Source organism: Calypte anna, chromosome 2 (assembly GCF_003957555.1).
Source record: "Calypte anna isolate BGI_N300 chromosome 2, bCalAnn1_v1.p, whole genome shotgun sequence".
Classification (NCBI taxonomy): domain Eukaryota; kingdom Metazoa; phylum Chordata; class Aves; order Apodiformes; family Trochilidae; genus Calypte; species Calypte anna.
In genome coordinates, this window is record NC_044245.1 from 111638307 (window position 1) to 111665444 (window position 27138).

The 27138-nt window shown below is 39.3% G+C and overlaps 1 protein-coding gene across 4 annotated transcripts in view; it reads right to left on the bottom strand.

Annotated features, from left to right (window-relative positions):
- Positions 1 to 27138, bottom strand: part of ATP6V1H (ATPase H+ transporting V1 subunit H) — a 45342-nt gene that overhangs the window by 17558 nt on the left and 646 nt on the right. The window contains exons 1-9 of one of the 4 annotated variants that reach the window (XM_030445712.1): positions 26063 to 26104; positions 25349 to 25475; positions 16177 to 16279; positions 14684 to 14773; positions 9462 to 9575; positions 7053 to 7157; positions 5932 to 5985; positions 3320 to 3417; positions 1758 to 1950 (exon numbers count right to left, since the gene is read on the bottom strand). In XM_030445712.1, coding sequence (XP_030301572.1) covers positions 1758 to 1950; positions 3320 to 3417; positions 5932 to 5985; positions 7053 to 7157; positions 9462 to 9575; positions 14684 to 14773; positions 16177 to 16279; positions 25349 to 25452 — 861 coding nt within the window. In that variant the 5' untranslated portion in view covers positions 25453 to 25475; positions 26063 to 26104. Of the gene's footprint in view, positions 1 to 1757; positions 1951 to 3319; positions 3418 to 5931; positions 5986 to 7052; positions 7158 to 9461; positions 9576 to 14683; positions 14774 to 15018; positions 15078 to 16176; positions 16280 to 25348; positions 25476 to 26062; positions 26105 to 27138 lie in introns of those variants that run through there. The other 3 variants (XM_030445711.1, XM_030445714.1, XM_030445713.1) reach the window with 3 other exon arrangements.

Below are 27138 nucleotides of genomic sequence, written 5' to 3' on the forward strand. Positions count from 1 at the left end.
GTAGACAGAAGTACTCAATACATGTTGTATTATAGAAACAAATTGCATAACAATCACAGATTTAATGCAATTAACTTCCAAAGAGGTGAAGCAGGTCAAATTAGGAGAAATAAGATAGCAGAGAATACATATACAAATTGTCAAGACTCGTGGAATATCTTCGGTTTGGCAATGTAGAGGCAAGTAGGGATGATCAAGCCTAATTCTTTATTACATTTCCTCTTTTTTTCCCCATGAACTGATACTGTGGCCTCTCACATAGGAAAAAGGCTATTTTATCTCAGCTACCTATTCCAGTTTTGCTTCAGATGTCTAATTCCTAATCTGTTAGTTCTCAGCTGCCACTTTGTAACCTCATTTTCATGCCTACAATAGTCTTTAATTCTGGAGAAAGAAAACCTCTCATTTCCCCGAAGCCTGCAGAACAACCACCTTAATCATTCTTAGCCTTTATTTGTTAGAACAATTTGGCTTGTCTCCTCTTGCAAAACACACTAAATCTAAGAGATGGCAGTTGTTTCTCCTTCTTGTATGTCCTTAGAATTAGAATAAATTGATGAGTGCCTCAACTTCTCTTCTTCCCCCCCCCAAACTTTCTTGCTGAACATCCCTGTTTAATCCTAACATGAAGACCCTAAAGAACACTTGGAACACCTACAGAGGTCTACAAAAGTAAGAACTGCCTCTACTAAATACCACATGGCACTGACCTCTACCTACAGGAGAAACAGCACTTTACTTTACAATTTACTTTAACATGAAACATTTTGAAGATGGATCATCTCTCTATCATTTTGGATAGACAGACCACTGAAGTCACAGAACAGAGTAACACAGCTTGTTATTGCTGATCAGTAACCAATTCCCCCTCCTCATGCTAATTTACCTGCAACACCTACCACTGAGACACCAAAAAACCAAACCCTTTCCAAGATCCACATCTACTCAGGATACACATCTTGTTTTGAAACAGGATTACAAGTTGTTACAGCATTCCTGTATTATATACAGGACACTTGACAGGCATGCATATAGAATCATGTGAAAGTGCACAATTAGCATCTGTGAACACAAATTGGTATTCTCACAGTAAAAATAGCAAATTTGGTGCTTAGTTATTCCAAGTTAATCTTAAAAAGGGTCAGCAATTTTCAGGCACCAAGGACACAGTAAGTCAGCTAATAACTCTTATATGGATATCCTCATCCATCGTGATAAAGCCACCAAGAAAAGATTATTTGGACTACTAGATAAATGTAATTTCCAAGTCATACAGTTAGACAAAAAGATGCATGTTTAAAACAATATTTTTAATTAAAGCTTTGAAAGGCAAAAATTATCAGTTTTACATTTATAGTGTTTTAGCAACATTTAATGTTTTACACTAATACTAGCAGAAAACTACACTAGTGGGAAAAATAATCTTGAACTGAAGAAGGGAAATCTCTAGTGGCTATGCTAACATGGGTTGGGGTTTTTTTTAAGTCAATCTTATTGTAAGTAATTGGATGGCAGACCTTTACCTATAATAGCCTATTATATATTTATTATATCTATATATATTTACCTATATTACCTGCAGCAAAACTCAGCTCACAAAAGGAAAAAAAAAAGAAAACAGAACAATAAGAAAGAGAATTAAGCTTTCAACCTAGTTCACTGATACAGTCTAGCAGAAACAGCTGTGCATCAGCAACACCTGAGACCTCCTCATTTGAGAGAGAAGCCAAGTGCAACTGCAGTCACCAGACACTTACCCGAAATGCTGCAAGGATGATTCGAGTCACTTTTTCTTTGACAGATTCCTGGAGAATATCTGACAGCACTGGGACAATATTGTAGCGACGGAGATATTCACACATTTGAGGGCTAAATGCCAGCAGCCACACACAGAAAATCATCTGATACTGGAGCTGGAAGCCACATTTGTTGCTCAAGACCCCCATGATACTGAAAAATTAACATAGCATACATTTGTTTTTTAAATAATGACTGCATGACCCTGAAACATTTAAAGAAATGGTGAACATGCCGAGGGTGAGGATACAACACAAACTCCTGGGTACCCTGAGCCAGTATTTATCATTCTACAAGGAGCTTATCCAGAAAGCCATATTTTAAAGACAGTTATTTTCTCCTTAGCCTTAGAGCCACAAAGAAGCTTTTCCCATGTGAACTGACGTGGTACTGTATCCATCTTAATGTTCACCAAGACTTTCTGTTTGTAGTGGCATGGTTAGGCATTGTCTTTCAAGAAACAGAGAAACACATAGCTCCTCTGTAAGAATTACAAAAAAGGAGTAAACAGAAGAAAATTTAAACAAATTCAATTTGTTTCCTTAATTGTACCTCTCCAGAGTGAACGAGCTGAAGAAGTCATTCTTTAACAAATGAGTTAAAGCACTGCTAGATAAGAAATATCCAGAGACCTCCAAGAAGAAATTATGCAGAAGCTGAAGTTTTGAAATTTGTATAAGTAATTTACCAGTCCATTCCAAAAAAGCTAAACCTATTAAAAATCCAAACACCTTTCAACATCATTGTTGATGACAAACATCATTCAAGATGAATTCAAACTTGTTGAAATGCAGGGTTATTGAAATGCTTTAACAGTTTATTAAACAGCTTCCTTGGTGAAAAAGTTTGTTTCAATTGTGTCAGTTTGACACACATCTTTTTAACTTTCACTTCACTGACAACTTCGACTTTTCTTCATTTCAGACTATAGGGGTATTTTTAATTGAAGTACAAATTGTACAGCCACCATCCCCAATAGAGGCACACAGAGCAGAAAAGTTATAGCATTTTTGAAAATAATTCGAGAGAGAACATCCTAGTTATGCTGTTGCTCAGAGCATAAATGCAGAGCTATTTATGAAGAGAATCTGAATAAAAGAATGACATACCTGAAGCCATATACAGAAGAAAAAAAAAAGACCTTAGATCTAGAACATCTTTCACTTTTCACTAGTATTTTCATATTGAGTAACTCCCAAACTGTACAGACAAGGAAGATCAGCAGAAATTCTCTTTGTTAATTCTTGTTCTAATAAATGAAAAACAGTGCATCTTCTGCTCAAGGTAAATGGCTGTATTCCCCTTATTGAAGCATTTCATGAAGGGTCAAGTAACATTGAATCCTCAACATTGGTATCTGCAAGTTTAATTTGTCTGTTTGACTGTAATAATCCTTAAAAACAAATAGGTTTTGTACTCAGAGCAGCTATCTTTTGCAAGAGTTGTATTCCAAAAAGGGGTTACTGGGAAACATGCTATTGTATGTGCAAGTAGAAACATATAAATTGAAATTAATGCTCACCAATTTACTCCATCTGCTTCTACCCACGCAAAGCGATATTCATTGACCCTGAGCATCAGCTGCAGACATCCAGCAACACACTGTACATACTGGGAGCTCTGGGAGAAGAGAGGAACACATCACCTCTTACAAGAATAGTCAGGTAGCAAGTGTTGAAGTTCAGTTTCCCAAAGGAGGCTTTGCTGCCATAGTTCAATACATCTTTCCTTGGTGACACTGGCTGGACACAATCAGCCTTATAATAAGCTTTACATCCCACTATTTAAAATAAACATCTCACAAGAAAAGGTGGGAAGCAAAATACAAATGGAGAAGATTGATGAATAGGAAAAAAGCAGCATGCAGTTGATATCATTATACATGACCACAATAGATTTTTATAGCCCATTGTACAAGCCTTCTTTTAGCATCTAAGAATGAAAATTGTCTTCTGTTCGATTATAATCCCAGAGCCCTGTCATCCACACAGCAATCATTATTACATTAAGAAAACTTTGGGAAATAAGTCACTTAAGGAAACTTTGGGAAACTAGAGGTCACTGTAGAAAAAGTGATCCTGAGCTCTTACCACTTCTATTCTCCAACTCAAAACAGCAGTGGTGTCATTATAACTGTGTATTTTTCTATGCATGTGCCACCCAGCAAGTACCATGCCTATCATAAGATGTATATTTATACTAAAAAAAAATAAAATAGAAAAGTAAGTATGAAAAAATTATCCTCAACGTTTAGATTGCATTTCATTTTTTTCTTCTTTTCATTAAATGCTTAGCACAGCATACTGTACTACCAAAAACTGTAAAACCAGGAAAAAACTGAGAGATGCACCAATGAATTCTAGTTTCATTCAGACTCCTATATGAGCAATCACAAAGGCAGAATAATTAAACACTTCTTCATATCTAGAAGCATGTATTTTCTGGGCAGTGATACATAAGATGGGCTGCAGTGGGAAAATGGGTTTTGGTAAATACATTGTTCCTCCCAGCACAGCAACAGAGAGATCCTAAGGTACAGCAGAAATTGAAAAATAGAGACATTATCTTCATTAATACTCATATATGCTGCTGATAAAACGTTGGGGGCTTTTTCCTATAAGCCTTCTTCTTTACTAAGTGTCTTGAAAGTCTTATGGTAGATCAATCAATCATATTACACAAGGTCAAACCTTTCAAATAATTAATGGAGTAAAGTAGCTAGGCGATCTAATATGAAGAGAAAGAGACAATAAACAGAATTTAAATTAAGACGAATTCTTTCTGTGTCTCTCATCAGATATTAAGATCTTTTTGTAAAAACTGAGTCTCAACACCCAGGATGAATCATCACACAGGCTATTCATTTCCCTGGGAATGTATTCACTCACACCATGAAAATAAAACAGCTAAAACACACAGACATGCCTTTTGTCCCAAATAATTTATTAATTTATCATCTGCATCACCAACCCATGTATTACTTTACTTGGAATTTTCTTATTAATTAGCCTGTCATAAAAGCATTCTCTTCCAAACCTATTATAACTGACATTTCATAGCAGATCCCAGCTCTCATTTCCTGTGCAAAACGTTACAACTGCATCACTATTTTATTCTTAAAGATAGAGGGTAAAGCATCAGAACTAATAGTTCAAATGTGTTATAGGATGCTTTGGGACCCTGAAGTGGTACAGCATATTCACGCAATGCCACAGCACAATGAGTAGACATTTCTAAGGAAGTCAAAAGAACTCAGCTGCACAAAAAGTAGTGTTGCATGCTGCAATTTTACCCTCTATCCATGTCTATTCATTACAGCCTTTCATCTCTTCTACTTGAAACCCTGGCCAGGAGGTAATTTAAGTTTTAAAGCAACAAAAACCAAATTCCAGGTTCCTATTTAAGTCTCCTGAAAAACTGTGAACACTTTCAAGTTTCAAAAGGAACAAAAGACCAAATTGAATTCCACTCTATATTCAAAAGCTACAACAAAACAGAAAATCTAGTAATGATGATCACTTGCATTTGCTGTAGAGCCACAGCTCACCCCCAAGCTTTACAGCCACTGAAATGATGGCACATGGAACATGAAACTGAGTACAAAACTGATGCAAGAAGGGCAATCCATTTTCCCCTGAATTCAAGCTAGTCAAACCTGAAAAGCTTACAACTCTAAAAAGCACTCTTGTGATTTCATGCTACAAAAGCTGAAGGGGCAATGTAAGCTTTGCTATCTGATGTGCCTTTTCCAAGTCCTGCAAGATTACACCAGCCAAAAGCTCCTTTGTCTCAGGTGTTCTACAAATCCAACAGTTCAGTGCTTAATAGTCTTGTTCAAATACTGAATAAATTGCATATCATACTTTCAAGTTTCAACAAAGAGAATGCTAGGTACATCTACAGGTTTAACCACCCAAAAGAACTTGTAATATACATCATGCCACTGCCAGCATTTTCTGTGAAATCAGTATTTTTTAAATACTTTTGTTCCTTGGCGCCACCACCTGGCACTCTGTTGTCTTACAGTTCTGATTCCAAGTACTTCCTATTACTGACACCAGAGCAGCTCTGCACCTTCATCAGAGGAATGGTTATCACCTGCCTGAAATCGACAGATTTCAAAGGTATACTCACATCACTTGTGGAGACTGCACCTGCTTCCACAGAACCTCCTGTACCACGTAGTTTCTAGCAAAAAAAAAAAAACTTAAAATCAGAGCTCTCCTTTATTCTTATATAACTTCTGTTAACAAGTTTTTTTTCAACTCTCCCACCTTCCTAGCCACAAAAAAAGAAAGATTAAAAGTCTATTAGGTACTTTTCCTGCTCAATATATTATGATAATAAATTGTACTTATTTCCTACAAATATATCTAGAAAAATATGCTCAGAGTTGATTCTGGTGTATCAACGTTTAATTGGGTTTATTTTATTTTTGTAGGTTTGCATTTATTCAAGACTTTTATCCACCTTCATCTTAGAATTTCAAAATTGTTCTCTTGAATCTTGCTGAAGGAAATTTCAACTTTCAGGTGTTTCTTTCAGAGGGAAAAAAAAAAAAAAGCTTTTTAATAAAGCCAGTTTGGAAAACTATGAAAAATAAACTGTTACTAGAGCTACTGAATGCTTCCCTGCTCTCCAGAATTCACTTCTGCTGCAACACTACCTTAGAAAATGACCAATCACTGGGCTTTGATAAGGATTGAAGGGAAAGTCTCTGAAAACAAATACAAAGGAGAACAATTCATCTTTGAAGGTCAAGCCAGCAGTAAGCAGTTCAGACTGAGCTAATGCCATAAAAATACTGTCCAAATAAGTTGGGATTTATTTAGTTTCAACAGACAAAACTAAAAATAAAAGCTCTGTTCTGAAGAAAGTTTCACTATTCATTTCTGCTTCCATGTGATTTTTCTTCCCAGAAAAAAAGCTTCAAGAAACAAAGCAATACAAGAAGACAAAAAAACCCTGCAGCATGCTTCCTCAGTGACCAGAAGAAAATTGATGTTTAACAAAAGTCAAAAAGCCTTAATTTTTTATTTTTAACTTACATTTCAAGGACTAGAGGAGAAAATCTAAAATATTAAGTTAAAAACAATGTGTTTGAATAAAGACTACTTAGCTCTTAAAATGACAAAGTGGGTTTCTTTTAAAAAAATAAAACCAGAAACATATCTTTTTTGCACATCTGTGTATTCACATCCTTTAAACAAAGTTTTCAAAGTCTCTGTAATGTTTCATCAGAAGTAACTTTTTACCTGTGAACTGAGCTGAGTTTTAATCCAGTTGAAATAGTAATTCAAGTCACTGCCTTCCATAAGTTCCCTCCCCCACGCAGCCAGCTTGGCAATAATTCTTGCTGCCTGGAAACAAATGAAAAATGAAAAAACAAATGAAACAAATGGAAAACAAATGAAAAACAATGAACAAAATGAAACAAATGAAAAAAAAATGAAAAAAAAGAGAAGTCCTATAAGCTCTGGAAACCAAGTTTATGTAAAAGATGGCCACTTACAGAAATCTAATTTCTGCATAGAGTATTTTCATGCCAAGTCATTTTATTTCTTCAGCTTTCTGCTGCTTCTAGTTCCAAGTAACTGATACTGAATGCACTTTCATGATGCAATCAGACACCTGTACCTGATCAAGTTCCCAAGGCATCAGTGAAGAATGCTGAAGGGGAGAGGAGCTATCAATGGGCTGCTGCTGTAGAACACCATTACAGTCAGAAATCCATCAGCAGAGATGATGCAGAGTGAGACACTTAATGGCCCAACATGACCAGGCTTACTTTAAGCAACTATAGCATATGCCAACATAAATGGTTGCAAAGTATTAAAAGTTTTCTGTACTTAGAGTGAAACAAATCATCCTCAACAAGGGAGAGATTAAGATCAGGGGGAAATAAAAAGAGAATCAAAAGGGAAGGTAGAATTTAAGGAGCTGAAGAATAAAAATGAAATCAGGTTAAGAATTTTCACAATGGCACAGGTATACAATAGTAAGAGTATATTTCTATGCCAGTCTTTCCAAATTTTTGCCAGCCTGCAGGTTATCTGCAGAACTATTTGATCCAGTTTATACATAGGGAGGCAAGCCTAACCAAGAAACTACTGAAGCAGGGGTTTGCTTAGGCAAGCTCTATGCAGTGAGGAGACTACTCCAGGCACCTTTCCACTATAGTGTACTTAGTATAGTGTACTCAGCACCGTCACCACTGATTTCTAGAGAGATCATGAGTGAGAAGCTGGAACCATCTCTACACTGAAATGTATCACATCCACTTCAGAATGCAGCCAAGTAACCCTACACAATCCCTTTAGCTGTAAAACATGAGCTATCAGGAGCACAGTAAGCCAAAGATCTAAGTTTTAACTGCTACCTAGCCCCTGAATAAGAAACAATTCATGTTTAGCAGACTTTGGGCCTGGACACAGAGGAAAAGTACAGTTATCTGTCTATGCAAATGCACTGATATGGTATCAAAAGTCCTCCAGTGTGCACAGTTAGGAAGAAAAACCAAACAAAACACAACTACAACCAAAAAGCCATGGCACAAACCTAGAGCTTTGTTTTGGAAACACTCATATGTTGTAAAAAATATATGCACAGAGAACTACAAGGCATAGTAAAAGAGAAACCAGTGGTTTAAAGTGCATTCACTTCACATGAGGATCTCCGTGACCTGAACATTATTTCCATATTTTTGCAGTAACTAAAGAAAACAATATCTGAATAATGCATCTGTGAGCACAGAAATACTAGAAATAAGTTTTCTGTACTCTATATTTGAAGGCCACTATCCCAGGTAGATTAATTTGCTCACAGTGCAGGGGTCTAAAAATCACACATTTTTTCTTGGTAACAGGCCAGCTCACTATTCAAGTCCTGCACAGCCCTAAAAACAGTTGCACTGGCCACACCTAAGGGCAAACAGAATGACTTGCCTGGAATTCTGTGCCCCTGTACTGCCACCACAGCATAACACAGCCCAGCATAACACAGTTCCACCCCTTCTTCCTTTTTTTGCCCTTCACTTATTAAACTGTCTTTATCTTGACTCAACAGTTTTTTCACCTCTGCCCTCCCAGTTCTCTCCCCAGTTCTGCTATGGGTGACTGTGCAAGTAATTAGGTGGGAGCTATCCTGTCAGCTAGGGTCAATCTACCACAACAGCAGACATCATTTCTTCCCCAGAAAGCTTACAAACAATCTTAAGCAGATTTCAAGCAGCATTACTGTAATTTGGCCATATCAGATCATAAGGTTAATCAAGATAAAGACATTTGCCTTTCACAGGATGAGAACTAAAATTCCATACATTTGTACAGCATGAGGAGTATTGACTGGTAGTTGTTACAGAACTTGTTTTTCAAGTTACGTCTTACTGGACATAAATCTTAGATTAGGATCTAAAATACTTGCTTCTCTGAGGCTTTAAAACCTGGTCTAATCTCATAGAATAGAAAAAGTCAATAAAAAGTGTAAGTTTTCTTTCTAAAATGTGGTCAAGCAAAGCTTGTATTAAGAATGACTCATCTAGACAGCAAGAGGAAATCTTTCCAGTCCAGACAGTATTTTAGCTTCAAACTCAAAAATCTCCTAAAGAAAAATAAACCCAGAATTTTTCTCTACCATCTTCAATGACTGATTCATTTAAAACTTACCATATGCACAGTGAAAAGATCCTGTCGATTCAACATTGGCAGAAAATAAGACCATGCAGTGTTCTTACCACGTTTTGCATAATCAAAGAAGATAGAAACACGCTGATGATTTTCCTGCAAAAATTGGTAGAGGGAAAAAGATAAGAGACTTGTAACAGCATTCCACATGAAGCAGCTATTTGTTCCTCATTATGTTGGCATACATTATCAGTGTATCCTGGCTTGTAACCACCCAGGGAAATTTTTCAGTTTGAGAGTTAATTTTGGATACGATTCATCTCTGCAATCCAACATCAAGGGTAGAGATCTGGTGTGAAGGGAAGCAAATTTTGAAACTAGTTTTATGTCTGCAACTCAGCACCTGCTTGAGTAAAAACAGATGTATCCAAAAGGATCAAAAGAGCAAGCAAGCAGAATGAGAGATTAGCTAAAAATTCATTTCCCAGGGAAACACTGCTCTTCATCCAATCAATTATATTGAATAAAGTCCATACAAAGTTTTCCACATATTGCTACTACCACACAAAAGCCTGTTGTTCAGCTTGGCTGCATGTGGTACAATTGATATTTCAGAGACATAAGCTAGTCCTGCCTCTCTGTTCCTCTCAACAGGATCAGAGTTCTTTTCTAGATGAGGCTGCAACTCACTCAGCCATTTCCTCAGGCAAGCTGCACACCTAGGAGAGGTCACAGGCACCAGGAGTCTCAAGGGCTTCTAGGCTGAACAACAAGAAATTACAACTACCTGAACCTGGGCACTGTGCAGTTTACTCAAGTTCTTCACCTGATAACCACTATGAAAAGCAGTTACTGTGGTCCTCCTTAAAGCAGACTAAAGAGGAGGCCACACAAACCTGAAGGAGAAACAGGAACTCTGCTATTTCTCAGAGCCTAGAACATTGGCAGTCTTCCAGAAAAACAAATACCTGGATCCTTCTTTTCCTTAGCATTTCCATACACCTTCCAGCCTGGTAGAGAGTAAGCTTTCATCCAAAAGAAATATTTCCCCTCTGAAGTCAAGCTGCTACAACCAAGTATACAAGACTCATCAAGGGAGGCAAAACTATTTGAAACACAGTAATCAAGAAGCTCACATGAGAAGAGTATCTCGGTCTTAATTACACAATTAATTTAATTTTCAAACTTCCCTAGCTGAAGGTCTTTCTTCCATCAGTTCAGCACCCTATTAGAAACTCTGTGGATCAAGAATCAGCTAGACAAGCCTGCTTGTTGCAATACCATCCATTAAGCACAAGATAACCTGAACCAAACACCAGCATCTTAATAAGTGTCAGAACTGCAACCAGCTCTTCATTGAAAGGACCAAAGTTGCTAAATCATGGGCTGCAAATTGCTGTCCTGATCACTGACTGGGGAAGATGAGGTGTCACTAGTGAGCTGACAGTCATACCCCTTTCTGTGATTATTGCTCCATATGGCACATGTCAAAAAGCACTAAAACTCCCAAAATTTGTTGTTCAAACTATGACATAAAAAAAAAAAAGTGAGATCTCAGGGACACAGTGCCTTACTGGAGAGCTTCCTCCTCATGTGGGCTAATTTGATGAAAAGTGGCAGTTTGATCAAAAAAATCACATGAGCAACTACATTTGTGCTACACAGAGTGTAGCTGAAAAGATTTAAAATAAGTAGATCTCTAAGTTCAGTTTACAACATAACTAACACAGATACAGACAAGTCAAGAAGCAGAAAAGCTGAAGTAACTTCAGCATGCTGTCGATCAGAAGACTAATCTGGTTTGCTGTTATGGTGCAGGGTAAAGATAGGATGGAAGGAGTGGAGAACTGCCTACAGCCCCAAAATACACAGTGCTGCACCTTCCTAGGCAGCTACTGACTACACTGATAACAAGGAAATCCTGAAGCTCTCACATCAACAGTTGAATAATTTACCATCTGTCATTGCTAAGAAGCATGATGAAGCTCAGATGGGTGGTATTTCTGCCAGAAAGAATTATGGTGCAGGTTCTTGCAGATTTCATAAATAATAGACTAGACTGTGCAGTGTGACAGGGTCACTAATCCAAAGAAATTGTTCAAGGTATTTATCATATGAATAGGGCAAGAGATGTTTCCTCAGGGATTCCAGCATGCTAACACTCTCCACCTTCAGAAAGAAGTAGAATGGTGACACTCTTATAGGACAATCACCACATTAATTTCACTTCCACCAACCTCCAAAAGAAATCTTTCTTAGAATGATGATCAAATCCAGAAGCAGAGCTGTTGGAACAATCCCAGACATAGAGGCAGACTGTTTTGGTGTGCTCAAACCACAGTCAATATGACTTTTACAAACTCACAAGAAAAGCATAGAAAGATAACACAAAACCCACAGACACACAAAAGCTAATACTGTTATCTGTCATAGTTACTCAAAGTTTCAGCTGTCAGAGGTAGCTTTCAAAGACTTTTTGTTTCATGAAACTGCAGTGGAAATCCTTGCTCAAAACAACTTTATTGAAAGAGTTGGTGGCACCTTAGATGACTGTCATTGAACAACTCACTTAAAAACTCTCCATGTACTACTTGAGACTATTTGGGCAAGAGACTTGATACTCACAACTGTGGATTCTTCTGTCCATGCAGTCTGCAGGGACCGTGCACTAAACTCACAATGGCCCAATATGCTGCTTTCTGACAAGAATCTTAGAACTTCAAAATGTGCAACCAAGAGTCCACAAGACAGCACTAAGAGCATGTTCTGCTATCTGAACATGTCCAAAACAAAATGGAAGCCCTGTTTCAGCCGTGCTTAGTAGAGACATGGAGTGTTAGGAAGCTCTGGGATGATGCCATGCATTTCACAGAATGACAGAATGGTTTGGGTTGGAAGGGACCTTAAGGGTTCTTTAGTTCCAACACCCTTGCCATGGGCAGAGAGACCTCACATTAGACCAGGTTGCTCAAAGCACCAACCAGCCTGGCTCTGAACCCTTCCAGGGAGTGACCAGCCACAGCCTCCCTGAGAAACCTGTGCCAGTGTCTCACCATCCCCACACTAAACAATGTCTTCCTAAATCTAAAATGAATCTCCCCTCTTCTCATTTAAAGCCATTGCCCCTTTTCCTATCACTACATGTAAAAAGTCCCTCCCCAGCTTTCCTGTAGGCCCCCTTCTGGTAGTGGAAGGCTGCTATAAGGCCTCCTCAGAGACTTCTCTGCTCCAGGGTGACCAACCCCAACTCTTCTCATCCTGCCTTCATAGGAGAGATGCTCCAGCCTTCTAATCATCTTTCTTTGCCCTCCTCTGGACTTGCTCCAAGAGCTCTATCTCCTTATTACATTGGGGGCACAGTACTGCAGGTGGACCATGAGAGCAGAGTGGAAGGGGAGAATCACCTCACAAAAATGCCTGTACATAAGCTCTCTATGCCAGCAGACTGGTATCTCTGAATGATGAGAGCACTGCAAAAGCCAGTACAGCCTTGCAGACACTAAAGCAGAATTTCTAAGTGAAAAAGGCATACATAGACTGCTTACCAACATCTCTATTCTCCTGTATGACTGTAAAGCCTGGGCAATTTCAAGTCACTAAGTTTAACAATGGGGATTTCACACATGCCAGTTCTGTGGCAGGATAAGGCCCTGAATACAGAAATTTCAGCTCATGACCATAAAGTCAAGAAAATACATTCATCTAGACACACAGAATCACAGAAAGTTAGGGGTTGAAAGGTATCTTGAAAAATCAAATCTAGCCTCCCTGATAGAGCAGGGTCACTGGTTCTGTCACACGACAGAGCCAATATAGCAAGTATGAGATTACTCAAAACTCCTTTCTGTGAATATCTAGAACAACTACAGCTGGGCCAGGGAGAGCCTTTACCTGTGGTGTATTAATTCACAGGAGATTACATCAGCTATTGCATATTGTAGCAATAGCCTCTGTGCTAGTGTCAAAGTGCATATACATACACACAAAAGACCTCCAAATGCTCACACCACATTACAAAGCAGGGCAAGTGAAATGATTACTTCTGTTTCCATCAACAAGATTCACAGAAAATGAGATTCATTCTTCATAAAAGTAGGCATAATAAACAGAGCTTTCACACACCAAGACAAAGCCTGTCATCAAATGCATAAACCAAAACAAGGTACTCCCAACTTAAGTGCCCTAATCAAGGAATGACTGAGGCTCCCTTTTGTCTTCTCTGCTTCTTGAGGTTTGTGTCACAGCTGAGAAAAAGTGTATCTAAAGAAAAGAGGAAAAGGGTCAGAGGGCAGCAGATGAGCACTACTTAACGGCCACCACCACCACTGGCTATTATTTTAGCAGTCAGGGCACTCACTCAGGGCTCTAAGGCACAGAGGCACAGATAGGTATCTGGAAGAACCCCATAATCTCTGTGTTACACATGCTGTGGAGAGGTTCACACTTTTCAGATTGCCTGCTGACAATACTGAATACTCAGAGCTGGAATTAGACATCAGGTGGTTCACCTCCTAGGGCAATGTCCTAAACCATCAGGTTATCTCTAGACACTTTTCACTATAACCTTGTATTAGGAATAACATAAAACAGCAGAAAAACTGTGAGACAGACAGGTATTCTACATTAACACCAATAGAAAACCTTGCACAACTCAACCCATTCTGTTATATCCTCACTCCAACCACCTTCTCTTAGCTTACTAGAGAGCAAAGAAATACAAAAGGATTATCTAGACTTGTCCAGGTCAGCACAGTGGTCCTGACACCAAATTTAACAGCCTACTACTGAAGTCACTGTATCTCATGGCTACAAAGAGCTACACATTTCATTGAATACAAATTATCTAACTTATGTTGGAAACCTGAAGACACAAACTACATTTTATTATTGCTGAAAGTGGAAAAATTAACACCTTTGCAGGAAAAGCTTCAACAGTTTCAAGTTGGAAGTAATATCCAATCCACAAAACAGGAACAAACAGATCACAAATCATCCCTTAAATTTTAAGTTTTGCATCAAACATGGTTGAGAGCCAAGAGACAAGCATACAGGTATGTTTTGTTTCCAGAACATGAACAAATACATACAAGACTAAGTTACCCATACAACTTTAGTTCTAACATTTAACTCTGAAGACAAGATCTGAAAATTTAAAAGACTATTTTACATACAGTATGACAAACCCTGAAGAGACCTGTATTAAGCTAAGGGAACATTCAAGCATGCATTTAAAGACTTAAAAATAAGAAAGGTTATTGACCTACTTGCAGCATATCATCAATCATAGTCAGAATGTACTGAACGGTCTGTTCCTTGGAGATGTGAGTCATCAAGTTTATAAATGTTTTAGCACACTACAAAATAAGGGACATTAGAATTAGTATTACCAATTGTCTTCATTTCTTTTATTAATATAAAATGAAACCTCATTAATTCACAGTTAAATCTTCCATAAGCACTGAGCATCCCAACATCTTATTCAATTGGAATAAGAGATGAAAACATATGGCATTATATTACAAAGACCATTTTCTGTCATGCTGATTGTTACCCATTACAAAGTGGTTTATGGCTTTCAAATGAAGTAACAAGTACTCGCTAATGAAAGTCAGCAAGGTGTTTGTTGAAAGACTGATCAGAAAAATCTCCATCAGGTTCCTTTTTTATGGCCATGAGAGAGAGAACCAAGTAAACTGACTAAACAAAAACAAACTTAAACAGTGTAAGAATGTTCATTTCCTATGCCTTGTAGACAAATCCTTGTTCATATCTGAGCTGTTTTGTGCCTCCTGAACAACACTACTCCCCAACTTCAGCAATAGATTTAATGGGCTAAAACAGTCACAATGTTCCTTTTACACTCCCTCTTTCCCCTTCACCACATTTAACTAATACCGAAAGAAAAATGTAACTCTGAACTGCTACACTGTAATTACAGAGTGGCATAGAACTGTCACCATGTATGTTTTTGCCACTATACAAACTACAGTCCATTACATTGCAGTCACACCACACAAAAAAAGCCCCACCAAAAACTACAACAGCCTAAAATTAGAAAAAAGGGCTGCAAAGTTTTGTGCCTTAGGTTTATCTTCTGCTGTTCACCTCTCCTCATCCCTGCCACCCCTCAATCCTCTTACTGTCTGATATTGTCTGCTAGAACCTCAGGCTTCAAGGCCAAGATTCGACTGCTGCAAATATCATTAAAGTGTCTTTGGGCACCTTGCCTAGACTCTCTGAGCCAAATGGTATGGGTCACTTATCCATCTTGTATCAGCCCTACCTGATACACAGGTTTCATATCTTATCATGCCTAAAAGTGACTCCAGACACCCGTGTTTAACTAAACCCATCTTACCAGTCAGTGGACTCTGGTACATTGTAATTGTTTAGGTAGCTAAGCAAAAATCTCAGAGGTAATAGTTCTCGTAAAATAATATATATGGGGGAAAACTAAAAAAAAAAAAAAAAAAAAAAAAAAACAAACCTAAAAAAAAGATTAAGTAAACTGCAAGATTAAGTAAACTGGGATGAGGAAACACTAGAGCCAGCTTGCCCCACAACACAGTCAGATGACATTTAATAACTGTAATAACTGTTTCATAAGGGTTTTTTAAAGAACATTTAACCTATATAGTAAAAGCAAAAGTTTTATACTTCTATAACATCTTCACTGTGTATGACCAACAATAACTCCTGTTATGAAAATTTCCTTTCATCCTCCTCCCCAGAAGTTGGATTATTAAAAGACAATTACTTGATTGCCTTCTGTTTGTAACAACTCCTGCTTTTCTTCTGGATTTCTCTTCTGTTCAAATCTTTGAATAAATTCACAGTCTTCACCAGAAATCATCTGCCCTCTGAAAAGCAAAACATGAAACCATAAACAACATGAACAATTTATGGAGCAAGACTTGGGTAACGGGGGCTGCAGGGGCAGCCTCTACGAGGAGACAACAGAAGCAGCCCCCATGTCTGTTGTGACATGTTTGAGAGGAGATAAAAACTGCTATGAAAGAGTGGCAAGAATAAAGGAGTAAAAATATGAGATACAATTATGAAGACACCAAGGTCAGTGAAGAAGGGGAAGGAGGTGCTCCAGGCCCTGAAGCAGATTCCCCTGGAGCTTGTGAAGCTCATGGTGAGGCAGATGTAGTCCATGGTGGAGCATTCACCTGCAGCATGTGGAGGACCCCACTCCTTAAAGGAAACTGCAGCCCACAGAAAACCCACACTAGAGTAGGCACTTGGCAGGAGCTGTGACCCTGGGTCCTGGAGCAGGTCCAAAGGAGGGCAACTAAGCTGGTGAAGGGACTTAAGCACATATCCTATCAAGAGAGGCTGAGGGAGCTGGGGCTGTTCAGCCTGGAGAAGAGGCGGCTCAGGGGAGACGTCATCACTCTCTACAACTCCCTGAAAGGAGGGTGTAGCCAGGGGGGGGTTGGTCTCTTTTCCCCGGCAACTCTCAGCAAGACAAGAGGGCACGGTCTCAAGTTGTGCCAGGGGAGGTTTAGGTTGGATATTAGAAAGAATTTCTTTACAGAGAGGGTGATCAGGCATTGGAATGGGCTGCCCTGGGAAGTAGTGGATTCTCCGTCCCTGGAGATATTTAAAAAGAGACTGGATGTGGCACTCAGTGCCATGGTCTGGTAAGTGCAGCAGTAGTGGATCAAGCATTGGACTTGATGATCTCTGAGGTCCCTTCCAACCCAGTCGATTCTATGATTCTATGATCCTGTGGAGAAGAGACCATGCTGGAGCAGGTTTCCTTCCAGAAAAATGAAAGAAAAACAAAGCAGAGAGGTGAGGCTGTTTGGGGATGGGAAATGTTTTTCAGATTTCTTCTTATCTTTGTTTAATTGGCAATAAATTAATTCTATTTCCCCAAATAACATCTGTATCACCCATAACAGTAACTGCTGAGAGAATTCTCTGTCCTTATCTTGATCCAAGAACTTTGCCGTATTTTTTCCCTTGTCCTTTTGATCGAGGAAGAGTAATAAGAGTGGCCTGAGGGGCACCTGGCAGCTAGCCATGGTCAACCCACCCAACAAACCTTATTTTCTTCAACCTAATATCTCAACAATATGTCCCACCGTAGAATATAAAAAGCTCCTTTCTGCAAAAAGTTATGTAGAAACAATTTTAAACTAATATCAGACTAATTTCCCTAAAGCCTTCCCTATGTGTTGTCTCTGGTCAACAGCAATGTCTAAATAATTCTTAAACTTCCAGAGGCTGAACACAGCAGTCACTGGAAATAGTTGTAAGAACTGAAATACACGCAGTTAGCACATTAGGATAAGTCATGATACATAACAATATAGTCTATTTCAGCTTGAAATGTGCTGAAAAATAAAATTAACAGTTATTTTAACTTTGCCATAAGCACTGAAGAGAATTTTAAGCACAGAGAATTTGGTTCCTAATGTATTTTTAGCTTTCACCAATTATGGCATTTCAGCTTTTCCTGGTAGTTCAAAAACTGATATTGATGTGAGCTGATCCCAAAACAAAGCAAGGCAGCTTTATACACTAAACTGCTATGGACCCCTCTAAGCTAAAAAACCTCCAGTTGATCTCCAGTTTAACTTAATATTCACTGCCAAACTCAGTGCTATTTCAGAAAGCTATTTCAGACTCAGCTGAAGAGCTGGCAAAATACTGGCTGGCTTTGATTATATAATATGAAACACATCATCACAACAAATAACAAACTTGTGAAGCTAATACAGTCGGATACTCTTCAGGTAAGAAAACTAATTTCAAATCAATAGTCTTGACAATTTCCAAGATGCTAATAGGTGACTACTTTTACTACTTAATACTAGGAGTGCTTCAGCAAAGAAGAAAATTGTGCACATCATCAACATGAAAGTCACAGGGAATGCAACTATTAGACACTGCTCTGCTTCAGTTCTTTCCAAGACTCATCTCCTTACATTTCCACTGAGTCAAATGCCTCTTCCACTTTGCAAAGCTATGTAACAGGGTTTCTTTTAATCCGTCTTCCCCATGTATCACGTCAGTTTCTAGATATCCCATTAAAATCCTTGTAAACTTACAGGAATCTTTTTCTTTTTTTTTAATTGGCTCACCTGGATTCTTGAAACACAGAAATATGAATAAGACCCATGATGATTTTTTGTCTTTCATCTTTCTCAAATGGTTATGCCATGTCTTACCTATTTACTTTTCAATCAAAGAACATAAGTACACCAGTACCACATGCACCATTTCTGTATTCTAGCTGCTTTGTAAGAAATATCTTCATAAGCAGATGAAAGGCAATTAAAATTTACTAGATTGAAGCCTCTCATGTTCCAATCAATGCTGGCCAAGACAGGGACACATGAATGATATAAAGTAACCATATGAGCTGCTTGATTATAAAAGTATTGATGCTTGGGAAGCACTTCAAAGACCTTAATTTTGAGCTTTTATGCTTGAAAAAGTCTCAGCCCTGGAAAGGAGATGCTTCTTTGTACCCAGGATACTAGAAGAGGTCTGCCAGCTGTCAAGGAATTAAGTTTTCAAGTGTTTGCTTTCATCCTACATTAAGCTACAAAAAACAAAACAAAACAAAAAACAAAAGACAAAGATGTGGGGTTTGATGCTACCTACAGAAGTAAAGAAATTAGGGTTTGCTCCTCATAAAGGCGCCCTTCAAAAAGATACTTTCCAGTCCTACAAAACAGTTCAAGGGATTTGACAGCTTGGTAAACAAGTTGCAGTTTCATATATCCAATTAATAGCTTTAGTTATTTCTAATTCATTCATTTCCATTCATCTCATTTTAATATTGAACTAACTTATTATTAAAAAAACCCTAGCAACCAGCACCAAAAAACAAAAAAAACACACACACACAAAAACCACACAAAACCAAAAAACACCCAAAAAAACCAAAACAAAAACCACAACACATACAACCAAAAAGCAGAGTACAGACAGCTGGTACCAGGCACCACGATGCTATGACCACATTTTCTTCATCCCTTCTTCAAAGGAACCAGAATTTCCCAGCACCTTGAAGCAAACCATACAAGTCACCAAAGTTCCCACCCCTCCTCCTAATAGCCATTTTAGCCATTTAGCTCCCTGTTTTCCAGGCTGTGTCTACATTGTCTTTTGTCAGCAGATAAAAGTCACTTTGACTGAGCTTCAGTTGCCTGGGTTTATCATACTTTGATCAGGTATCCTGTAGCCATGTGTTAAAGCTCTGTGCTTGATGCTAAGGCCTGCCTTGGAGAGCACGAGAGAGAGGAGAGCAAACTGAAGCTGTGCAAGATTTAGAAAGCATGCATTTGTAAAACCACCATTTTCAAAAACACTTGGTCTCTCAAGATGATTCAGAAACTCATGATTTGTTCTTGTTATGCATTTACTCCAGCAGCTCTTGTTCCTTTTTTTTTGTTTGAATATATTAACAAAAATCATTCTAGAAATTAGAAGTTTCTTCATTTAGGTGGTTTTGGCTTTTGTTGGTTTTGTCTTTGGGGTTTTGTTGTTGTTGTTGTTGTTGTTGTTTTTAATTTTGGAGACATCTGCTGAGGGGTTTTTGTTAATTAAAAAATTGTTACAACATCTGCAGTGACTTTGAATCCATCATGTCAAGGCATGATTTCTTTTAACCAGTTAGCTAAACTACTTTGGTGTACCAAATGTATCCAACTGCTCAACAGTTTTAACATGACAAATTTAAAACAGTAAAAAAGGCTGAATGTACTCTCTAAGACCAGAACAAATGTTTAAAAGAAAACTATATCTAAAAAAAATACTATACAAACTTACAGTTAGGAAACTTCTTTCTTTCAGGAAAAGATTTTTTTTTTAAGTCCAAGATATTTAACCCACATTAGGAGGTGTCCCCCCCTCTGGGAAACTAAAAATAGGTATTTTAACATATATGTATATATATATATACATATATATATATGTATATATATACAACTCATATATGTATATATATATGTAAAGCATTTGAAGACATATGGGAAACGAAGTACAAATTGGATATCAGGTATGTCACCTGAACTGTCAAATACTGTCAATGGTCTTGTATTCTTTTGTATTGTCAAATGGCCTATACCTAGAAAATCTACAGTGCAGTAAGATGAGAGTTACACTCTGAAACAAGTTCACTTTTGCACAGAACTCATTTAACATGTATTCTTGACTAGCAGAGGGCATCAACTATTCTAACCCACTACAAGACTCGAGATCCAAAGGCAAAGTCTGTACAGAACAAGACCATTTAGTTTCCAGAAAGGATGCAGACCTACACATCACCTCCCACTGTTCCAAGTATTGCTAGTTTTTTCTCCCTCAATAACAGAAAACACTGGAATTCAACAGAAAGAAAATTATTATATTTTAATGCTAAAATTTACTTTTTCCACAGTCTCATTTTGAAGTGAAGAGTGAGCACAGTGGCAAACTCTGGTAATTCATACACTTGTCAAACCTAAATATTTCACTTTCATGCCATGAGCATACACAGAAAATATCAAAAGCCAGCATTTAGGTGTTAGTACAGTTTGACACTTAGCTTACAATTTTAACCTTCAGAGATGGAATAAACAATATGCCAAGTTAATCTTTAGCTTGAACTGACTCTACAAGCTACTACATTTTGACCAACCATAAGTAAACACTTCTGTTACTGCACTAAAAAACAGAGTGCAGAACAGAACTTAAGAATGCCTTTATGTGTGCCCCAGACTCCAATGCTGTTGGAAGTGATTTGGTCTTTGAAGGATCTTTATACACATACAACTCAGTCAGATGTAAAAAAAAAAAAAAAATCCACCAAACTTAAGAATTTCATGTGAAGTTCTTGGACTCCAACTACATACATACTATGTATACTTTAGGGAACGCAAATTACATCATGCATGAGTTGGTGTGTGAGCTTAGGAAAAACAAAAATAATCTTTCCTCTAATGTAAAAACATCTGAAAACTTGAAGCTCACCTCCTACATGTATTTGCAAGCTTACCACAGGTGCCAGAACAGAAGCTCAGAAGAAATCAAGAGAAGTGTCCTTCCAAATCATTATCATCCCATCTTCCTTCTACTCTACAGACCAGAACAAGCTACTTTGACCTGCCTCTAACAGGTGCATCGGAAGCAAGAAATTTTCACTCATTAATAATAAGCTTCATTCCAGAAATGAGCCAATACAGCTGCACTAAACTGACTTTTCAACAAACCTCTTAAAGCACCAGACTCAAAGAACCCATCAGCCTTCTCCTGGAAAAGCTGTCAGCCTGGGGCTCAGACAGGAGCACTCTGTGCTGGGTTAGGAACTGCTGGAGGCCCCCAGAGAGTGGTGCTGAACGGTGCTGATCCAATTGGCAGCCACTCACCAGTGGTGTCCCCCAGGGATCAGTGCTGGGCCCAGTTCTGTTTAATATCTTCTTTGATGATTGAGATGAGGGGATTGAGCCATCATTAGCAAATCTGCAGGCAACACAGAAAGTGTTGGGGGAAAGTGTGGATCAGCTGGAAAGCAGGAGGGCTCTGCAGAGGGAACTGGACAGACTGGAGAGTTGGGCTGATTCCAACGGGATGAGGTTCAACACGGCCAAGTGCTGGGTCCTGCGCTTTGGCCACAACAACCCCATGGGGAGCTCCAGGCTGGGGACAGAGTGGCTGAGAGCAGCCAGGCAGAAAGGGACCTGGGAGTCTGGATTGACAGGAACCTGAACATGAGCCAGCAGTGTGTCCAGGTGGCCAAGAAGGCCAATGGCACCCTGGCCTGTATCAGGAACAGCGTGGCCAGCAGGTCCAAGGAAGGGATTCTGCCCCTGTACTCAGCCCTGGTGAGGCCACAGCTTGAGTCCTGTGTCCAGTTCTGGGCCCCTCAGTTCAGGAAGGAGATTGAGGTCCTGGAGCGGGTCCAAAGGAGGGCAACCAGGCTGGTGAAGGGACTCGGGCACAGATCCTATGAGGAAGGGCTGAGGGAGCTGGGGGTGTTCAGCCTGGAGAAGAGGAGGCTCAAGGGAGACCTCATCACTCTCTACAACTCCCTGAAAGAAGGGTGTAGCCAGGTGGGGGTTGGGCTCTTTTCCCAGGCAACTCTCAGCAAGACAAGAGGGCACGGTCTCAAGTTGTGCCAGGGGAGGTTTAGGTTGGACATTAGAAAGAATTTCTTTATTGAGAGGGTGATCAGGCATTGGAATGGGCTGCCCAGGGAAGTAGTGGATTCTCCATCCCTGGAAGTTTTTTAAGAAGAGACTGGATGTGGCACTCAGTGCCAGGGTCTGGTAACCACAGTGGTAGTGGATTAAGGGTTGGACTTGATGATCTCAGAGGTGCTTTCTAACCCAGCTGATTCTATGATTCTAAACCTGCCTGTTGTAAAAGGGACATGTCTGAAACCAGGTATAATTTTATTTCCTCTTTATAAGCACTAGGAGTTCCACAGATATTTTCCAGTAACTAATGATAAGCAAACTCATTATCTTCATGACACTCTCCAACACCTCTGACACCAGTTCAGTTCATCCTTTAAGCTCCCTTAGTTAGACAGCCAGGCTGTTATCAGTAAATACAAGACAAAGATCACAATTATTTCAGAGCAATAACAAACAGGGCACACTGTCATTGACACAGGAAGGTCACCAGACATTGAACAGTCTCACGATAGGATCACAAATACTTGCCAAATGCACTGCACTAGCCTCTAAAACCTGGCTAACCCAAAGAGAGAAAATAATGAGTACATTATTCTTTCATGGAGTTCACAAAAAAACAAAGATAAATTCTACATCTAGAATCTGAAATACCACCTCCAGACTCCTGTTCAAAAGAAATTTGCTGGCAGACAGACTAATCTCCCCCATCCTTATTCAGCACCAGGAAGAGGATACACAAAGAATGAAGACAAGTTATAAATGGTAGACCACATAAAGCAGTCATAGATTCACAGAATTGTCATGGCTGGAAAAGACTTGTAAGATTAGAGAATCCAATCATCAACCCAGAAAAAACACCACACCCACTAGAGCATGCCCTTGAAGTGCCTCATCTATATGGCCTCTACTACCTCCAGGGACACCAACTCCATCACCTCCCTGGGCAGCCCATTCCAAGGCTTAACTACTCTTTCAGTAAAGAACTGCTTCCCAATATCCAGTCTAACCCTCCCCTGGTACAACTTCAGGCCATTTCCTATAGTCCTGTCATTATTTACCACAGCTTCCTTTCAGGCTGCTGCGAAGAATGATGAGGTCTCCCCTCAGCTTTCACCTAACTAAACAATCCCAGATCCCTCAGTCTCACCTCATAGGACTTGTTCTCTAGACCCTTCACCAGTTTGCTTGCTCTCTTCTGGACACACTTTAGCAACTCACTTAGTGATACACATGTATTCAAAATACAACTCCTTTTCATCCTCTATGCTAACAAAAGCAGCAGATCAATCTCAGCAGCCTTATAATCTCAACCACTAGAGACAGTGAAAAAGACCACATGCTGAGAATGATCAAATATACTCCCACTTCATCCCAAATAACTGTGAAGAAACTAGCTGTTCCCTTGCTACTAGCACAGCTCAGGAACAACTTCCCAGGCTTTCCCAGACAGACTTCCACTGTGGATTACCAGATGGACAACAGCAACAGCAAAAGCCATTTAGATTGCTTGACAACTACTTGGTGGCTGCCACTGTCAAATCACCACACCAACCTCTGCAGGCTCTTTTGCCTGCAAAGCCACTGTAATGTCACATTTGAAAAAAGGAAGTTGCCTCAACAGATCAGTTCCTTAATCCAGTTTGCCATGAAGATACAGAAGCACAAAGAGAAAAAATAGCATAACTCAATGAAGGGAATAGGCAAGACCAAGCTATGTAGTAAAAGTCGGAACAGGCTCTACTGTGTTAGCATTTCTCAACTTTCATGTGTACAGTTTCGCAAGCTTATTTCAAGATATAGCATATATTTATGTACCACAGCTATCCGAAAAAAAAAAAGAAAAATACAACTATATTTCAGCTCATGCTTTAATGCCAGCATGGCTTGAGCCTCTAGAATCATCAAGATTTCTCCCACTTCAGTTACAAAGCAACAAACACTGAAGTAATTTGCTATTATATGCAGATCTGCAAGATCTGTATATTATCTGCAACATAATATGAATTTACACTTTGCTAATACTCTTCACAGATACCTGCCATAAGGAACACAGGGATGTAAGAACCCTGCATTTCACTTCAGAGCAGAGCACTAGTAAAAGCCTGTTCCTTCTCCCTATTCCCTACCTCAAGTAAAAATTTATTTTCCTCAGCTTGTCCCTGTATGCTCTCTGGACAATATTTCTCTCACAACTCCCAGTGCCATTATATACCTTCCAAAGTAAACTAAGCTTATCTGAAACAACAGCACAGCTCTCCCCACAATGAAGCATTTCTTTCAGCCTACTCCCTGATTTACTTGTTTCTCTAGTGTTTTTCTACCATTAGTTAAGGTAAGCTTATATCCTTGAACTATCAGTCCAGTTTTGCTAGTACAATCTGTATTCACTCCAATGGGGCACTTCAGCAATAGAGCTAACTTACCTACATACAGGACAGCTCTTACTTTAAACTTATTCAGTATGCAGCCAATAAGGCTAAAACTGAGAATGGTGTGTGAAGGATGAGAAAAAAATTGGACAGTTCTAGCACATGTTTGTGGAAAATTATATTATTTGTCACCCCAGCATTCAGTTGACAAAAGTTCCCTTTCTGGTAATAAGTCATAAGAAATTTTTCCCTAACCACTTCCATTTAATGTAGATTTTTTCCAACAAGGGCCCAAAACATCATGTTCCTCACTGTAATCTAATGTTCCAATGTAAACCAAAATCTCAAAAATCTCAGCACTTAAGAAGGAAAAAAAACCCAAACGGACAAGCAAAAATTGAGGAAAGTTTTTACTTACTGGAGGTATGACTGCCAGTTTACTTTGTTTGCCCGAACTTCAGCAGCTTTGGCAGCAATGATGTTTGTTGGGACAGCAGCATCTACAGCACCTCCGATATCCATCTTGACTGATAATTAAAGTGTACCTAGAAATGCAAGTCAGATTTGAGACCTCTGATTAAAGTATTAAACCACAGACAACCTATCTAACATTTTAAAGGAAAAAAAGGAAAATCTGTTTTTCAGTGTCCCATACCCTAAAGCCACACAAAATACAATCTGAGAAATCCAAACTTTAAATAGCATTTAAAATGTGACTTCCCTGAAAAAATCAGAAGTGCCACACCTATACTATAAAGTGTAACTATCACAAGTTTACTAAACTTTACTCAGCCCTGGTGAGGCCACACCTCGAGTACTGTGTCCAGTTCTGGGCCCCTCAGTTCAGGAAAGATATCGAGGTCCTGGAGCAGGTCCAAAGGAGGGCAACCAGGCTGGTGAAGGGACTCGAGCACAGACCCTATGAGGAGAGGCTGAGGGAGCTGGGGCTGTTCAGCCTGGAGAAGAGGAGGCTCAGAGGAGACCTCATCACTCTCTACAACTCCCTGAAAGGAGGGTGTAGCCAGGGGGGGGTTGGTCTCTTTTCCCAGGCAACTCTCAGCAAGACAGGAGGGCACGGTCTTAAGTTGTGCCGGGGGAGGTTTAGTTTGGACATTAGGAAGTATTTCTTTACGGAGAGGGTGATCAAGCATTGGAATGGGCTGCCCAGGGAAGTAGTGGATTCTCCATCCCTGGAGATATTTAAAAAGAGACTGGATGTGGCACTCAGTGCCATGGTCTAGCAACCACAACGGTGGTTCAAGGGTTGGACTCGATGATCTCTGAGGTCCCTTCCAACCCAGCCAATTCTATGATTCTATGATTCTATGAAAATCAAAGATATTACTAGACAATTCCTTGTAAATTTTCAAGTAATCAAAGCAAGTTATTTGAATAAAGACAACTTTTTTGCAACGTCCAAGTAGACAGACAACAGAAGCCATCTTCCTTCCAAATCAGGTCTGACGATATGGCTTAAAAGTCAGTGAATGCTTTCCCCCTTCCCTCTATTTCTCTAGGAGTATTTAGACATTAGAAACATATGGAATGACAACTTCAGAGAAGAAACATATAAATTAAAATCCATATTATGTAGACTAACAAGAAGAGTCATATCATCACTATCCAGAAAACTAACAAAAAAATAAATGTGAACATAAAAAATAAATGTGGACATACTGTATTACCACAGACTGTGACCTTCACCACTTCTCCTTCCTCTTTCCTTTATGGTTTAATCTCCATCTGACTCTGATGCCAAAACAAGAAGTATGTTTGCAGAGGCCTGAGACCCAACCAGAGCAGGAATTCTTTACAACCTAACCTGCAACAAGCCTCACTATACAGCCTGTTTCTGGACTTTTCTGGCTCCTTTAACAGAAGCAAGCAAGAGCAAACCATCCCATACAAGTACACCCCGTTTGTATGACCGAACGAAGGGATGATTCGGGGGGAGAAAAAAAGAAGAACCCGCACAAATGGAGCAGCAGAAATATCCTTTTTTTCAATCTACTTCTGTGAACACCCACACAGACACCATTTACCCCATTTACTGTGCCCCTCAACGACCACTGAACGTTTCCCAGCTCTTCCATGACCCAGCCAGAGCCATTTCAACGCTGCCCGAGCCGCAGAGGGGGGGCAGGGTCGGTATCGGGGGCTTCAGGAGCACAAACTCTGCAGACCACCCCAAGAGGCCGCGAAGCGCCT